Source organism: Phyllostomus hastatus, unplaced genomic scaffold (genome assembly GCF_019186645.2).
Source record: "Phyllostomus hastatus isolate PE091 unplaced genomic scaffold, TTU_PhHast_1.1 phas_contig_402, whole genome shotgun sequence".
Lineage (NCBI taxonomy): Eukaryota > Metazoa > Chordata > Mammalia > Chiroptera > Phyllostomidae > Phyllostomus > Phyllostomus hastatus.
Window position 1 is genome coordinate 229,599 of NW_025333873.1, and position 17,901 is coordinate 247,499.

At 51.7% G+C, this 17,901-nt stretch overlaps 1 protein-coding gene across 1 annotated transcript in view; it reads left to right on the forward strand.

Annotated features, from left to right (window-relative positions):
- The first annotated feature begins 3,652 nt into the window (after positions 1-3,652).
- GALNT14 (polypeptide N-acetylgalactosaminyltransferase 14) overlaps positions 3,653-17,901 on the forward strand; it is a 190,214-nt gene continuing 175,965 nt past the window's right edge. The window contains exon 1 of the mRNA XM_045844560.1: positions 3,653-3,782. Within this exon, the coding sequence (XP_045700516.1) occupies positions 3,654-3,782 (129 nt within the window). The 5' untranslated portion in view covers position 3,653. The remainder of the gene's footprint in view (positions 3,783-17,901) is intronic.

Genomic DNA, 17,901 nt, shown 5'->3' on the forward strand with positions numbered 1-17,901 from the left:
AGAGAACGATCCAGAAAGGTGACTCTCAGATCCCTTAGATAAAGCCACCCAGCTACTCGTCAAAGATAAGAGGAAAAGCTGGCTGGCTTTATTCTTTTGACAAAGATGCACCAAGGTGGCAGAGAGAGGAGGTTAGAAGGTTGGTAATAGCTCATTCTCATTTACAATGCATCCTAAACTATTCTATCATTCTTTATAAGAAGGCCTTGCGGGAGACTCGGACATGAGGTTTTGACAGAATCTACAGTGGCAAAGAAAAGGGGGAGAGATGAAGAGAGAGGGGGGGCTGGTGTATTATTTACAATTGGAGAACTTGCACAGAGCAGACTGCAAGGGCTGGCCCAAAGACTCGTGTCTGTATGACTGTGGAATAAAGACAGACATGTCTGAATTCTCACCACGGCCGTGCTGGGCCAGCCTGCGGGTGTCTCATCACTGTGCTACAGTCTGCCCTGCTACTGGTTACCTTTCCCGGTGGTCTAGAAGGGCAAAGATCTCAACAGAATGCTGCTCAGGCCTCTGGGGGTGAAATCTCATTAGACTGGCACGGAGGGCATCTTGCTGGTGGTGACAGGTCTAATAAGCATGTGGATGGTAGACACACGCACATACACTCTTACTGAAGTCACCGCACAGTGGGCAGAGAGGAGGGATGTGGGGAATCTGATCCGAAAGGCACAAAAAAGCTGCAGCCTCTGCAGTGAGCTGAGAGAGAGTGACAGGAGGACGGCACAAGGAAACAAGAAGCAAAGTGTGAAACCCCACAGCAAAAGCCGCTGGAGAGCATATGCATTGGACTTCACAGCTTCCCCCCGTTTCCAGCTTACATTTGCTCCATATGCTGCTTTACACGGCTTTCCAGAGCCATAACGGGTTTTATTCCGTAGTTTTTATACTAACACGAATGACTCACATCTGCTCCAATACCCAATTCACTCTCTAATGTCTTCGGCTGCGCGGAGAGAACAGCTTACACAGAACTTGCCAATGACAGGAGTGGCGAAAGGAATCCTAATTCATGGAAGGTTAGAACCCTGTGTGAGCTGGAGGGTCTGTGAGAGGGCATGGCACGACGGATGGGAAAACGGAGACCCAGAGCGATGTGGAACTAGCTCAAGAATATCAAGACCAGCGAGGTCAACTCATGCTCCAGCACCAGGATATACCTAATTAAGAGGGCACTTACTATTATTTTTTTTCTTATTTCCTGCCATGTTAAATCTTTTGCTGGGAGATTTTCCTGCCCATGTAGGCTGTGATGAGAAAAAAAGTAACATGGATTAATCGCTAATGATAGCTAATCCCCAACTGGGATCAACTGTGCTCTGTGTTACTCAGGCTGGTTATTAAAGTTTTAAATATCCGCCAGAGCATGGAGGTCCCCTGGATAGACTGTGTTCTGGGGGAGACCTATGGGGCTGTGCTCGGTTGGGGTGGAGCTTCACTTGGCTTCCAGATGCTGAAAGTCCCATCTGAAATTGATTTCAATCCTAATAACTTGCTGGTGTGACAGCCCAGGCTAATATGCCCTTTGGCCAGATCAGGTAATGGCACTCAGTGAAATGGGATTCCCTCGATGGCTTCCGGAGGCCCAGGAAATCTCCATCAGACTGGAGGACAAAACAGCTACTCGAGAGGCAAGCGCCTTCGAAGGCAATCCCTGCTGCCCCAGGCATGGCAGGCCTTGCATGGAGCTTCCGTGGGAATCCCAGGGCCTCAGTTTCCCCAGATGCTAAACAGTTAGAAAGAAGCACCTAGCACCTCAGCAGCAGGAAGTGCGGTGCTGCACTATCTCAAAAGCTTGGCGGTGGTGTTGTATAACTCCCCACCATCTGTTACTCAGAAGCAGTAGTATCACAAAGCGCTGAGCAATGGACTACGGTACAGCAGCTCCTGCCTGGAGCTGACAGCGGCTCAGCCTCAGCGGCTCGCCTGGGGGTCCCCTGCAGAGTCTGCTGCAGACACTTTGCAGGCCTGAGCCTGCAGGTCCACGGTGAGGCTCCTGGAAGAGATCCAGGCAGCTCAAGATGCTGCAGGGATGGGTTCTCTTGCTGCCATCACCCCGCCCCTCCTCACCCCATGACTACAGTCTACCTGGATCTTTGCCGGGCCAAAGGCCAAAGCGATGGCTGGGAAGCCTACACCAACCTTTCAGCATACAGAGCTCTAATGGAGGTGAGTCCTGGGTCACCCCCACGGTTCTGTGTGGTGGTCGGAGAGCTCCACCAAATCTGGGGAGGAGCTTGCAAGAGCGCTCAGCTTTTCTGGGCTGTTTGATTTCCACCCCTGTTCCCACCCAAAAACTTCTGATTTACAGCCTGGCCGAGCACTTTTAGAGACGTGAGGCAGGGCTGCCGTGCTGCTGAAAGACAAGGTACTAAACACAGTGGCTTTCGGCAGATTCCTCCATTTCAGACTCTTCCTGGGGAATGAATTCCGGAACTCCGCTTTCCTAGTGTATGGTGCTTCCCTTGTGCTGAGTTCCATGGGGAGAAGCAGGAGGATGGTGGCTACATTGGTAGGTACATCAGTCTTACGTCCTTTTGAAAGGTAACCCTCTACATCCAGTATCCCCACCCCCCCTGCCCAGGGTCACTTTCCAAGAACTCCATGTGGTTGGCTTAACTTCCGGCCTCCTCCCTATAAACATCCGCAAATACAGAGCTCTGATGCTTCATAAGAAAACACTTAAGGGAGATAACTGCTCCTTAATTTTTAAAAGGAGTTCTTTAAAGTTAAAAGACCAACTCAGAGTTCCATTAAGCAGAAAAAGTTGCCAGCCACCTGCATGCAGGTAGAGAAACAAACACCCTGGGGAGCTGGCTGAACTCAGCCTTGGCCCTGAGCTGCCAGGAGCAGCTCCAGCGTCCCAGGGCCGGCTCCGGGGGGATGGTGGTGGGGGGCGAATGCATTGAGGGCGGGACTCGGTTTGAGCGCCACGTGCAGCCCTGTGCTGTGAAAAGGAAAGTCTTCCTAGGCACAGCTCTGCAAGGCGCAGCCTGCCCCTTCAGTCCCAAAATGAAGCTGGCGTTGGCGGGCTCCTGAGTGCACCGTTCCCGTCCTGCCCCGCCCCAACCCAGGATGGCCCTGGAGCTGCGCCCTGTGTTCGGCGCCGTAGTCTTCAGAACAGCACCATGCGCCTCGGTCGGCGGGCGGCGGTAGCGCCCCCTGTCAGAACCCCCTCGCTCCCACCCCGGCTCCCTCCGAGTCTGTCTGTCGTGCCTTCCTTCTCCGTACTCTCCCTCCTCCCCTTCCTCCCTCGTGTTCCTGTTGGGGTGCCGGGCACAGCCTCGGATTCCTCCCTCCCCGCAGCTCGAGTCAGTTTCCCCCGCGGCAGCGGCGGCGGCGGCGGCAGCGGCGAGCGAGGCGGCCGCGGTGGCGCGGGGACCATCTCGGCTGCCACCGCGCTTGTCCAGCTTGGCTGCCCCTCGGCCCTTTCCTGCTGTGCCTCAGAGGCGCCGCTCCCCCACCCCTGCTCTCTTTACTCCCAAGCGGGCGGGGCGCTTTGCAGGATCCTGCCGCCTCTGCACCGCGTTCCCGGGCTAGCGCTCCACGGAGCAAGGTGCTCTCCGAGACTCCTGCCCCGCCGACCCTGACCACCAGGGGGTGCCCCAGGGACGTAGCTCCGCTGAGAGGAAAAGGCAAAGGGGACCATGCGGTGCCTGTCTCGCCGCCTGGTACTGCCGATCTTCGGGGTGCTCTGGATCACCGTGCTGCTGTTCTTCTGGGTAAACAAGAAGAAGTTGGAGGTGTCGACGGGACCTGAAGTGCAGACCCCCAAGGTATGGGGTTTGGCGGCGCGCCGGGCACGGGGCAGCGGTTTGCAGGAGGGCGCGCCACTCGCGCGCTGGGTTTGCGGGCTCCCGGGAAGCCAGGTCCGGGGTCTGGGTGTTGTGAGCAGGTAACCGGGAGCCGGATGAGGCTACAGGGTGTTATTTCTGGATTAAAAAAAAGCTCGGGGTTATCTCCAGACCCGCAGTGTGGTAAGTGGGATTGGGTGTGGGTAGTGGGCAAGCGTCGCGGGCAGAGCAGAGCTGTCAACTTGGGCAACGCGCCGGGGTCCCGGGGCGAAGGAGGCGCTGCAGACGAGTGGCCCAGAGGGTGGCAGTCTGTGGACTCCTCAAGAGAGTCGCCGGTGTTTGGGTTGGGTGGCGCGGCCGGCCGGTGCTGGCGCCCGGGAGAAGTCTGGCGGCTGCGCTGACCTCCTTCTTTCCCGTAGCTGCCAGGCCCCACCACCCGAGGCCAGAGGCCGGGGGTGCGCCGCGAGCGTGTGCTTCTCCCGCGAATGCCCTGCAGCCTCCCAGGGCGGCTGCAGCCGGTGCTCATCTGGCCTGCTGCCACCCCTGCTTTGTAATTGTCCCTGAACCCTTAAGCTGCATTGGAAATTGAACGCCAGTAAAGAGTCTGTAAAACAAACTCCCTGGTATTGGTGGGGAGTTGGGGAAATGAGAATTCAAGTGGCTTTTCAAACTCCTGCCCAGTTGGTTCATCTGAACAGAGCCAGAAGGTTCTCTCCACAGGCTCTCTTCTACCTCTCATTCAGAGCCCCCATTTCTCAGTCTCTTTCACTTCCGCGCACCTGGCCACGGGCCAGAGAAGGAGGCCTCCGGGTTTCCTGACGAGTGAGGCAAAATTTATGAACTGGGTCCAGAGCAGAGACGAGGAAAAGCCCTTGGAAGAACTTAAGGTCCAAAGCAGGAGGCTGAAAAGAGTGGGGAGTCTCCCCAGTAGGTACAGTACAGAGGACCACGATTTTCCAGGTGACATAGTGGGTGTTTCTTTATAAGGAGTTGTGTGAGTTGGGTGGTACTATCCTTACTTCATAGATTAGGAGGCTGGCTCAGTCATTGAATGCCTTGCCTGAGGTCACTTTTCTGACTTGAACTCAGAGCTCAGATGTTGAGGACCTTTCTACTGTACCCACGTTCCTTTCAGATCCCCTTCTAACTAAGCCTTCTGGTGATATGTTTTGGAATCTCGCCAGTTTTTAGTTGTGTTTCACAAGCATTTTTTTGTGGGTGGGCCATGCACCATCGCTATGGGCACAGAGATGCAGAACGTACACTCTGGGGTGGGATTGACTCATCAATGGGCAGACCATACAGCGCGCGGAGGGCCAATAGGGTCTCCGTGCACTTGGTGGTGTCGCAGGAGCCCGGGGACTTCCTGGAGGAGGACGTCGCAGAACGGAGTTGAGAAGGACGAACAGTAGGGCAGGGAGGGCATTCCAGGTAGCGGTCAGCTGCACCGAGCAGGCTCAGAGGAATGACACAGCACGTTGTGTGAGTTCGGCACAACTGGGGCGTAAAGCAGGTGGCAGACGCCAGGGACGAGGCTGGGGAGGGAGGTGTATATGGGTCATGTTGGGGAGCACCTTGTGGGTGCTAGGGGGGCCTTGGAGGAGCACTAAGCAGGGAATTGTCAAGGTCGGACTCATAACTTCAAACAGCCTTCAGAGCACAGGATCAATTTTCCTACTCACCTCAGACCTGCCCCATAGATCTAGAGAGCGTTTCTCCTTTTTCCCCGGGTGGTTCTGCTCCTGGTGGTGCTGCCAATGATGCCTGTGGGGACGTGAACTGTCTTTTGCCTTGAAACTCATTGCCTGAAGTTCACTTATTCTTGGTTTCCACCAGGGAGGGATCTGGGACAGACAAGAGATGTTTCCTTCTTTGTGCACCTTGTCCTCCTTCCTCATCTGTCTGTTCTCATCCTGGCGTGTGCCAGACACACACTTACAGAACAGATGCCACTACGGGCCAGGCTCTGCGCCAGGGCTGGGGACAGCCCTTTGTGGGGGGCGGCTCTCACAGTCCCTGGTTGAGGCAGAATCGCAAACCAATGAGTGGACAAGTAGCATTGGGAGTGGTCAGCCGCCAAGTCTGACATTGTGCTGTGCCGTCACAGAAGTGGGGGATTCCAGTTTTGAGCACTTGTTCTTTGTCTTAACATTCTATTTTTTCTCCCCCCTTTTCTGTATCCCTTATAACTACAAATTCCATAAACTTTAACAATCTGGATACCTTTTATTAGGTGCCCTTCTGTTTTTGTTAGTGTATTTCTCCTTCCTGTTTTTCACGTGGGTGTCTGACTGCACATCTGCATAGCTGTGTTGTGTGTTTGTGGGTGTGTTTGTGTCTGGAGGATGAGCTAGCCCTCTGTAGCTTAGTGTGTCTGTGTCTGAGAACAGAGGTAGAGAGACACAGAGAGATCTCGTCTTAGCCCCAGAACAGTTTTATGCCCATGATGGATCTATACATGATAGGAAATTTGCTCGTCTTGCCTGAAGAAGTGCAGTTGGTTCCCAAACCTGACTGCGTGTCAGAATCACCTGGAGAGGTGGTTTACCATACTCATTTTGGGGGTTGTGACCCTGTGGGTTTGGGAGAAGGTCCTAGAATCAGTATCTCTGCAAGTGCTCCGTGTGAGTTGGAAGCAGCCTACTGATGGATTGCCACTGGGGAGCTTGATGAGGAATACCGAGTGTGTGGATGTTTCTATAGTTCTGTTGGTCCTGTGTAAAGTGTGCCCGAGTGACTTCATTCTTCTTGAGTTGCTGGTGGACTGAGCTCTTGTGAGAGGGTGCACTCACGAGAAATAACCACAGCTAGGCTTCGGACGGTACTTTCCAAGTTCACAAGCCCCATTTTATGTATATTCATTATCTCTTTTAATCTTCACAGCCACCACATAAAGCAGATAATACTTCCATGCAGATAAGGTTGACTAGCGAAGTTATACAATTTGGCCCGTGATAATAAGGCTATTATTAGGTGGCTGCATCAGGGACAAGGGTGGAACAGGATCATTCTGGGAACTGTGCACCCATGTGCCCCTTCCATGCCACTATGCCATGTGGACCGCCTGGGTCCGCACTTGTGGGTGGTGGGGTGGGGCTAGGTGGTGGAGTGGGGGATGTTTATAGCATATACTCCCCAATCCACTTTCCAGCGCCTTCACGCCTCATCCCTGGATGCTGGCCTTCGGAGGGCTGCAGCGGGGGTCTCTGTGACTTGTGAGGGAACCACTTCAGAGGGAAATCCCGCTCTGCCCCTGGGAGGAGGCCATCTGGGGCAGGGGAGGCTCCTCTGGCTGGTCGGAGTCCGCCCGGGTGGGGAAGGGCCCAGGGGAGGTCATACCCGAAAGCTGCAGATGGTTGCGGCACCTTTGGTTTAGAAATCATTTGCCAGGGCAGGGATCATTTCCTCAACAGTAGGAATTTGGACATTTCCTGGGATATTTGAAGATTGCAGGAAACAAAAAAAAACCCTTCCATTTTTGAGTGAGTTCTGTACCCTAGGTTTTCCTAGGAAATGCTTGTGCACGGCCACGCAGAGAGCTCTTGCCTTGGACAGGTCAAGGCCTCGGGGAACGTTCCCCCTGCCTGGGCCTCTTCTTGCTGTGGCGGAGGGGTCCGCCTGTTTTCTGGGGCAGGGGCAGTGGGCTCCCGGCCCTTCAGAGACTTTACAAAAGTTGGGAACGCCAGTTGGAGAGGAGAGGGCTGTTGCGAGGGCTCCGGGGCTGGGGACCTCCCGAATTCCAGGTTCCGTGCAGCGAAGAGCCTCCCTGGGGGCCGCTGCAGGCTCCAGCCCCTGGTCTCCGTTCTCCACCGTGTCGGGGAACGTCCGTATCCACCCAGAGGTGGCGTCTCCGAAGGGGGCCTGGTAATAAAATAAAACCCATGCCAGGTCACACTCCGAAGGGGATGGGGAAGGCGTGCTGTACTACCGGTTGAAGAAAATTAATTGAGTTTTTTTTTCCCCTTGGTTTCAAGAAGGGCTTGGTTCTATTAATAGCTCGAGTAAAGATTTTTTTAAGTTTGACTTTTTAATGTTGATTCTGTTCTTTTACCAGGTCCCCTACCACCGAATCCAGCAAGCTCTAATTCCTAATTGGAAATTCTGTAACAAGTCTGATGTCTTAATTCAAACTGCATTTTAGTGATAAATATGGTACCAAAAAATACCCCCCAAATGTTTCTATTTCTTCTCTCCCCTATCATGTGTTTGCCGTTTGGAGAATTCTACAATAAATGACAGAATTGAAAAAGATAGGAAACCAGCAAATTTGTCTTCTATTTCCTAGAACTAAATTTAGTCCAGGGGTTAGGCTTTAATAAAAGCAACAAAATATGTATATTTTTTGAGGCCTGAGGGTACTTTTTGAGGGAAGCATTGGAACTGTAACAGCTTTGAACGGAGTGCCTCGGGCCCGGGTGAATGTGTTTGTGCTGCACTGGAAATACAACAAACACTCTGAGAAAAGAACTTGTCTTTCTGTAACATGTGCATAGCGCCCATGCCTTCGGTAGATGATACCGTTATTTTCCCCAGTTAGTAGGTAATTTCTTCCATTAAAAAAATAATGACTTTTAGGGAGAGACCCTATTAATCTGCTAACGCTCGGTGCATGCTTATCGGACTCTATCCAGGGAATGTTGACTCTGGCGTGACCAGAAGTAGCTCATTAGCACAAGAATGTTTATCCTCTCATTGACACCCACGCCTGAGCTTGCTGGGGGCTATGTTTTCCCCACAGGCAGGTTCTTGGAGCAGGTGGGGAAATGGCCCAGCAGTGGCTGCTGTGAGAGCCCGGGAAGGATGCACGTAGGAGGTTGGAACCTCAGGTATTTGAGAAATAGCATGTCTTTGCTTTCTAGAGATCAAGAAGCTTTTTAAACAAACAAACAAACAAACAAACAAACAAAAAAACAAACAAATCTGAGTTTACCCCCACCCTCTTACAATCCCATCAAGCTGGGGGAATGTCTCCTGGGTCATTTGGGGCCGCTCTGGGTTGTACTCATGTCCGAGCTCCCTTTCCCAGCCAGTACTCCCCCCCAGGTCCTGGTGGGAGGTCCTGTCCCAGGGACCCACAGATCTAATTTAAGGGACTCTCTTTAATTCAGTCTGCGGAGCTCTCTCCCTCCCTAAACCCTTATTGCCCTAATTGGCCTGGTGCTTCTGGAGACAAAGACTAGGAATCCCTGTCTCCAGTGTTCCTGTAGGTACAGAATGATACCTGCTCAAATCCGAGAAGACAAACGGGCAAAACCAGGAAGGAAAGAGAAATTAATGTCCCTGTAACAAGCCTCCCCAGCCTGTCGAGGGACTGCCCTTTTTCAAGGTTGCTGTTTGTATCATTTGTAAGTGTTAATTTCCACTCATCAGAGGTCACCAATAAACTGAACAGGGTCAGAATGGAGCTGCATTGGCTGATGCCCTCGGCCTAGGGTTTCCACCCAGCCCGTTCAGGGGCCATATCACCTGCCATGTCTGCCTGCGCCCTTCCCCACACCTGTCCCTTCACAAATTTCCCAGACAGCCTTGTCCATGACCAGGCACCCATGAGCACATTCGGAAGGAAGGTGTTGCTCTGCCCTGGTGTAGTTTCTAATGCACACAGTTCTGTCTCGGTTCCAGAGCACCTCACAGTTCCCCATGCTTTTACTTACTTATTTATTTTGGGGGGGGGATTTGAATTAGAAAGCAGAGACAAAATTCCAGTGCCACTCTTGGGGCGGGGGGGGGACTGTGAATCCTGCTGTGGCTTTGGCACATTCCACCCCAGAGACCAGACCTGCCATCTGGTTAGGGAAGTGAGTCTGGCCCTGCCCGTGCCTTCTGAAGCTGGCTGCTGCCTCTTCCACTTGCCTGAGCTGGGTGGTCAGCCTTCCTCCTCGAGTGGACCTCAGAGTTCCACACTGTCCACGAGGGGCAAGGATAGAGAGCCTGACCCTCTCCCGGTCACCCCCATGGTGTCGTAATCAAGCGAGCTTTCACCTTCTAGGTTTTCTTACACATGCGGCAGCCCGGGCGTCTCTTCCTGGCATAGGGAGTGCTAGGGACAGCCCAGATCCCCTCTTCCAGCTCAGTGACCTCAACTGTGACATGGGGACAGCACTGCTCGTCTCCCACTTGCCCTGCCCAGCAGGCTGAGGCATTTTGGGTCACCTGTGAATGACTCTGAAGTGAGACCTCATGACGATCCATAATTACACCACAGATACTCTGCATCTATTACTTATCTTTTAATTATTTTACCAGAAATGCTAGATTAACCAAAAAATAAATCAGCCTCAGAGTCCTCAGATGTTGAGCTGATTAAAAAAGAAGCCCTTTGGGATACTTACGGGCGAGCGCACACACACACACGCCCACACTCATGCACGCATGGGCGCGCACACTGCTACCCTGGGGAATTCTTGCAGAAGCTCCTGAAATTTGCTGGCTCTGGTATTTTGGTGTTTCAGAATAAATGGCCCGGTGTGACCTTCTGGGGCAGCAGTCTGCACTTGGCAGCAGCTGCCGCCGTCACAGGACCTCATGAGCACTAGGAAGCGGGCAGGGAGAAAGAGATCTCCACAGTGTGAGAGACTATGTGCCGCCCAGGAGTCCTCTTTCCTCCTATTTTCTTTCCACGTGCCCCTCCTTTCTTCATCACGTGCCTCCTCCTTATTCACATCCCCCGCCAAGCTAGTGGGGTCTACAGCAGAGCGCCCCAGATCACTTGGCCAGGAGCTCTAGGGAGAAGTCTGGAGGGACAGGAGCCCAGAGTGTCCCTGTCCCAGAGCAGACTCCAACCAAGGGCAGGGGCAGCCTGCCTTGCTGCTGCTCTGGACGCAAAGGCACTTCTTTCTGAAGGAGGAAGGCAGCCACCCCGAGCCATTCTCCTCAGATGCCCGGAGACCAGCAGGAGCCCGTATCCTAGGAATTAAGGAGTCATTTGACCCACTGCCTCCTGGGAGATGCTGATGTTCAAGCACAAAGGCTCTTCTGCATACCATTTCCGGGAGACAAGATTAGGCACTTAAAAAAAATAATTAAATTCTCTCTGTGTCACTTGTCTTCTTAACCGTAAGCACTACAGAGATCTTTCAAGGAAATGCAGGGCAGAGAGACACACTCCCGTGTCCCTCCCTTGGATTTGAATACCAAGAGGAAGAAAACTCCCCCAGCTGTCTCCTTTCTAATGATCCTGTTGTTTAGACCCAATTTGCATCTCATTCCAGTTCAGGAGAGAGGGGGAAACACCTATCGGACTGGAATGACCGCCCCATCTTGACCAGCTCTCTCCAGAGAGGTGCTGTCCCTTCTCTCTGTCCTCACGAAGGCTTAGAAATTAGGATTTTCTTCCCTAGGGTCCAGGCTGGAGATTTATGTATCTTCTCTTGTTCCTTTGAGAACATTCTAATCATTCATCTCCTCCCCCCAGCCACAGAGGCTGGCCTAATCAATATTTATGCGCCCATCACTCGCAGCTGCAACATGCAGGGATAATGGACGCCCAATTCCTTGGTGGCCATTGAAAAATTAGCTGGCGCCTGTATTTCAGCCTCATTGTTTTCTAGGATCTGGGGAGCCCAGACCACGTGGATTAATTAAGCCACCCAGATAATTGGCTGTTAATAGATGGCCAACTGGTGGCTGCCAGCTGGGTGCTGAATGGACTCCGGTCTTGCTGTTGGGCTGTGGTCCTCCGCAGAAGAGGGACGGGCCAGGAGACTTGACTGATGACAGGTGAATCAGGGTGGGAAGGTGAGAGGTAGCTTCTTTTCTCCACCACTTCGTGTGATGTTTTTTTACAGTTCACAAAGTGTTTCTCTTCACAAATACCTCATCTGATCCTTCCTGCCACCCTGTGAGGCGGGTGTTATCGCTATTCTCATTTTCTGAAGCGCGATGAGTCCGAGGTGACACGGGGAGGAGACTGGCAGGCTGGCCTAACGGGTGAGTGGCCTGGACTCGCTCATTCGACTGTTTGCATTAGGCCAGGCTCAGCTTTCCTGCTCCAGGGAAAGCAAACCTATTTTATCTAGGTCTGTATTACATGCAAACTTTCATGTGGACAGAAAGTGAGCAAGCACTCTTGCTGAGAAATGGCTCCTGGCCCCCGACGAAACGCCAGAATTGTCTTTGTGCCCAGTAAGGGGAACTGGGGAGTGAATTAAGGGAAATATAGAGCCTGTCTCTGGAGGGCCACTGGGGGTCCAGGAGGACCTTAGGTTTTCCTCCAGGATAGGCCAAGTTTAACCGCCCCCTGCAGGCCTTAGAGAGATGTCCCACGGGTCACTGCCTTGGGCTGTAGGAAGATGCTGGGCAGGAAGATGCTGTAGGAAGTGGCAGACTTGGAGTCGCAGGGAGCAGGGGAGAGAGGCTCTCCCATCCCCTCAGTCCCGTGGTGGGCACTGACTCTGCCCTCGAGTAGTGAGCCTGCTTTGGGCAGCCACGTAGTCCTGCCTGGCCTGGGGCGGGGGTGGTTTGACAGCAGGAAATGAGGCTGCTCAACTCTTAAGTGAACAGGATTGTGCAATTAACGCAGAAACTGTTGATTGGAATCCCTTTCATGATGAATGTGGTCCTTACAGAATCAGAAGCAATTTCTCTCCAAGAAGAAAAATGTCATTGAAGGAACTTAATGCAGCCTGTTTGAAATGCAAGGCAGGTGTGTGTGGCGGGGTGGGTTGGGGGAACGACTCTAGGGACTTAATTACCTTTAGACCTAGACACTCAGCAGCATCATTTGAGAGCCTCCTTCCTGCTCAACGGCAGAGGGCGCTCTGCCTGGGTCTTGCTGTTGAGCCTTGAATGTCCACTGGGGACCGCTCAGTTCAGTCCAGTCCGTGTCAGGGTGTCCAACCAGCCACAGCCCAGGATGTCTATGAATCGGCCCGACGCAAAATCGTAAGTTTACTTAAAACATTATGAGGTTCTTTTGTGATTATGTGTCACAATGCATTCCATGTGTGGCCCAAGACAACTCTCCTTCCAGTGTGGCGCAGAGATGCCAAAAGGCTGGCCACCCCTGGTAGATGAGCTGCTGGTTCTGCCCAGTGCAGGGCACAGACGCTTCCTGGCTGCTGTGGTAGCTGGGCGTGACTTAAAAGTTGCCACTCGTGTATGTATTTAACCTTATGAAAGCGTGAAGTCGGGAGGCTGCTTATGTCTTCACGGCATTTTGTCTGCAATTCAGGTGAAACTACCGAAGGGCTCACGTTCCCTGACCTGAACGGCAGAGTCGGTCTCTCCTGCAAGACCTGCAGCAGAAGTGTGACTTTTTCACTCTTGTCCACTTCTACCGATAACGGCAACATTAAAGGGGACTGCATTTTTAGAGTGTGCATGGAGTAGGAATGAAAGAAGTATAAACCTAGACAACCCTGGTATTTTACCTCTCTGCTTGGAGGCCCTGATGGTTTTCTCCTCACTTGCTCCATTTGGGCTCAGGTCAACTCCCCGCAGTCCTCCCTGTTTATTGTTACATGAGATTAGGGTTTTAGCTGTTCTTTTAAAACCAAGCCTATCTTTTTGGAAAACTTCTTCGTGATGTCTACTAAAGCTGAACATATGTAAGTGACCTTGCAATGCACTCCCAGCCCCTACCCAGGGGAGATGCACACACCGTGCACTGGAATTGGAGTCGGCAAACTTTTCCTGTGAAGGGTTTTTGGGTTTGGCAGCTTCTGGGGTAAGTAGTCAGCGCTGCTGCTGGAGAGCGAAAGATGGCCTGGGAAGGAATGCGTGGATGTGTTCCAATAAAGCTTTATTTATGCACACTAAAATTTGAATTTCATATATTTTTCATGTCTCCTGAAATATTATTATTCTTCTGGTATTATTTTCAAATATTTATAAATGTAAAATCCATTCTTAGTTTGCAAGCTGTGCTAGAGCAAGCGGCATGCCAGATTCAGCCTGAGGGCCGTGGGATTCCCTTTATCCACGAGAACAAGGAGAACTAAGCTGTGGCGTTGGGGGTCAGTTCACGGTGACCCCTGGTCGGGGTGAGAGACCGGAAGGGAGCAGGGGGTGCTTTGGGGGGGAAGCTGGCACTGTTCAGTTTCTTAATCTGGGTGCTGGTGATGTAGCCCCTGCGTGAACATTCATTCAAGACATGCTCTTTTCTGTTTGTACACCACATTCCGCTCTAATGAAAAGTTCAGAAAGAAAACATCCGAACTGTGTGTGGCTTCTGACTCCGGGTTTAAGCACCCCATTTGGGGTTAAAGTGTAGCAGTTTTCATTCTTTTTATAGCCACTGCTTTCTGTTTTCTAATAAGAGAGTCTTTGAAGAAAGGTCTGATATGTCTTTCCAATTTCCCAGATCTTATTTCCTTTTATAGACAGGGAGACACTTAACAACCGGTGTGGTACAGGCACCAGTCAACCCAAGTACCAGTATGGTGATGAGTGTTAACCCTTTAGTCGCCGGATCACAGGAAGATGGGGGAGGCTGGGGAGAGAGCAGGGGCAGAGGGAGGGCCCTCAGGACCGCGGGAACCATGGGCAGGACTTCAGCTGGTACGGCTGTCCCCAGAGTGAATCGGCGCAGAAATCTACCTGTGCTGATCGGTAAGAGGCGGAGGCTTAATTGGAGAGCATGGAATTACATGGCACAAGTGCCTGGCTTGTAGAAAACCAGCTTCTTTTTGCATTTTGGCGGGGTCGGGGGGGGGGGTGGAAAGCAGAGAACTAACCATCAGAACCCCTGGTCGGTGTCAGGTGCCTCCTATGTATTTCAGTCACCTATTCTCCACAGCAACCCTGGGCAGGGGGCGTTCCTCACTTAGTTTTTCAGATGAGGAACAGGGAGGCTCGAGGAAGGGACGTGACTTTCCCAAGGTCGTGCTGCTCAGACGAGGCTGAGCTGGCTTCCCAACCTGATCTGTCTGGCTCCAGAGCCCCCTTCCACGTCACCATACTCACCCTGCGCTTCCTTCCCTCTCCTCACAGTGGCACCGAGTCTGGTCTCTTGGAAGCGATGGCCTCAATGTATTTTCCCCTGAGCAGCCAGCCTTTACAGACCGCCTGTGCTCTGCTTCCCAGAATTGCACACACTTGTTTAGACGAGAGCTGTTGAATGAAACAGTTTTATATCAGCAGCTATCTCTTCTAGGGCAAGTCCTTTCTAAAACTAGAGTCAAAGAGAAAACTTTACAGCATTTTCAAAGAGAAATATATTGGGCTTTCAGCACCATTTGACATCTCTTAGGAATACTTCTCTCCTGCAGGCAACCAGGAATGTTTCTGGCCCCTGGGTTAAATTTTAAAGAAGCCCCATGGCTTCACATTCTGAGGAGTGTTAAGGTGCTTTGGGCACACCTCAAGACTGACTCAAGAGGGGACAATGAGGAATTGATCCACAGATACGGAAAGTGCAAAGGCTGTAGCGGATGGTAAACACTCGCCACATCACCATTCAGAGAGGAATAGTCTTGTATCTATTATAGCATAATAGCACCAATTATTTGGTTGTTTGTGCTGAGGAGTTGAAAGCTATCATGTGCCGGGGAAAATACTCAGCATGGAGCAGTAATTATGGATCAGCTGATGATAACGGATGCATTGGATTGACTGCTAATTAGATTATTAGCAACAAAAACAAATACCTGCTATTAACCATAAATAAGCTGCCTTTATGATATTTTCTACTTTTTAATGCATATTTTTTTGGTAATGTGCAATTTGCTTTCTTTTTTTTCTGTGCCAAGACCTCCCAGGCTCCCCAGTCATATTAAGCGTATTTGTTTATTGAGCTGTAATCAAGTTGTTTTCTTGTTTCCTTCCAGTCTCACAGGGGGCTGAGAGAGCTGACATGTCCTGAGTGCCACATGTCAGGCTCTCTGTGATGTGCGCTGGGTCTTCTCAGGCTTCTCAGGGAAGGAGTCGGGGCTATTCCAGCACCGGATCCAGGTCTTCCCAAGGGCATGGGATCTTTGTTAAGGGTAAGGGATGGTAGGGTTTTCCGGATCGCGAGTTCATTGTTGAAGACATGTCCTGGTTGCTCTTTTGTGGCACTTTGAGGTTAGATCCTTTTTGTTCTGGATTCAAGGAGAAGGGGATGGGCATTTGGGGCCTCAGGTGACTGTACCTCCACTTCCTCCCCTCCAAATCGGCCATCTTCCTACAAGCAGGTTGACTGTGTCCCCAGCAGTGTGGGACTCCTGCTGTCTTCCCGCCCAGGTGGCTATGAGTCCTGTGAGTAGGACCAGCTGGAAGAATACTTGGGAACTCCCTGGGTTATCTGGGGAGAGAGAAGCCAGCATCATGCAGGGGCACCTCTGGCCATGACCTTGATAATTGATGTCAGTCACTATCAGGAGTCCTGAGGAGCTTGAGTTGGAACTGTTTGTGGCCACCATTATATGCCAGGAGCGTATGTGGGGAGTGGAGGTTTCCATGGGGAGAGGGCCATGTGACTGCCTTTTGAGAGAAATGCGAGGCACTTCATGGGTGTTAAGTCATTCCTTCTTTACTACCACCTCATGAGGTAGGCGGGTTGAGGGTTAGCTGGTGCTTCCCAGTGTTTAAGGCCAGCACCTTTCTGATTAAACCGTGCCTGAGCCATGCGGGCTGTCAAAATGTTGTCTGATGAATATTATCTCTGGATGAGATGTTAATGATCCACATTTTACCAGTGGGGAACTTGAGGCTCATAAGCATCCAATAATTTGCCCAAGTCTATTGAGCTAACTAGTGGCAGAAGTAAGACAGGTCTATGTGATGCTGGTGCCCGTGCCGGGAGCCACTGGGTCATTGCCAAATGAGAAAGATGGTAAGCTCCTTGAAGGAGTTTCTCCCTTTGCGTGCCTACCCAGTGGGCAAATTCCCCCGAACAGGGCCATTGGGTCAAGCTCATCCAGCACGCTGATGTGGCCATGCAGTGTGGGAAGCCCTGTGGGGGAGGCCTGGGTTCTGCTCTCCTTGCCCAGGGTGGATTCTGGGAGTGTGGAAGTGAGGAGCAGTGCTGGCCCCTGGCCACTTCTGTCTCTAGAACTCTGCCTCCCTCTTGGATGTGAAGACGTGTTGCTTTTTCCCTAGAAAGATGTAACTGTGCCACCAGGATGTCTGTGTAATGGTGAAAGGGACTTCGAGATGGACTGAAGTCTTTTCTCTTTTGAGTCACGGTGGAAAGTGAGGCCGACGGGATGGAAAGAATCTTTACTCGGGCTCATGGGATAAAAGTTGGAGACAATTGCTTCTGAATTTCCTAGGAGTCGTTCTGCAAGGTTGAATTTCTTCCCCTGATCATGCCACTCTTCTGTTAGCTCAGAACACGGTGGTTGAAGTTTAATCTCCTCCCGAAAGCTGTTTCACTATAACAGGGCCCTGTTATTCCACAGGGCCTTTTATTAGAAGAGGAAGGATTTCGGGCGGTCTTTTAAAGTCAGTGATTTTTGAAGAAGTATATTTGCTGGAATCCACTCGTCCCCAAAGTGCCTGCCGTTTAAAAAGCATAGCGCTAGTGGAAGAATCACGGGAAAGGAGAACCAGCTTCGGGGTAGAAAATAGGCTGACGGAACAAGTGGAACAACCGACTTACATTTAATTAGTGTGGGCGGGGGCTGGGGGAGGCCGTTGCAGGTTCTGTACTGTTCGGGGCATCCTAGGTCAGGGCTGGCCCAGGGCAAATCCAGACGCCCTTCCTCCTGGGGTTCATGTATGGCTAGTGAGCTAAGAATAATTTTTCATAGTTTTACTGCAGATTACATGAGATTCAAATTTCAGTGTCCACAGGTGATAAGGGAACGCAGTCCCGCTCATTCCTTTAGGTGCTGCCTGTGTCTGCTGTCTCACCACTGTGAGTTGGACAGTTGCAGTGGAGACGGCTAGCTGGCCTACACAGCCAGAACTTGAGCTGGCCCTTTTTAGAAAAAGTGTGCTAATTCCTACCCTAGACCTTTGCTTCTCAAAGTGTGCTTTCCCTCTCCACTCCCCAGACCCCATATCCTGGTGCTGGCTTCCTTCCCCAAGGAAACTGTCCATTCCAAGAACTTCCTCTTCCTCTTTGCTCACTTCTACGGCTGTTCTTACTCATCCTAATCTCTAGGCAACAGGCACTAAATTAAAAACCATGTTGAGAATCCCCTCCCCCCATTGGCCCACCAGTCCTAGCTCCTCC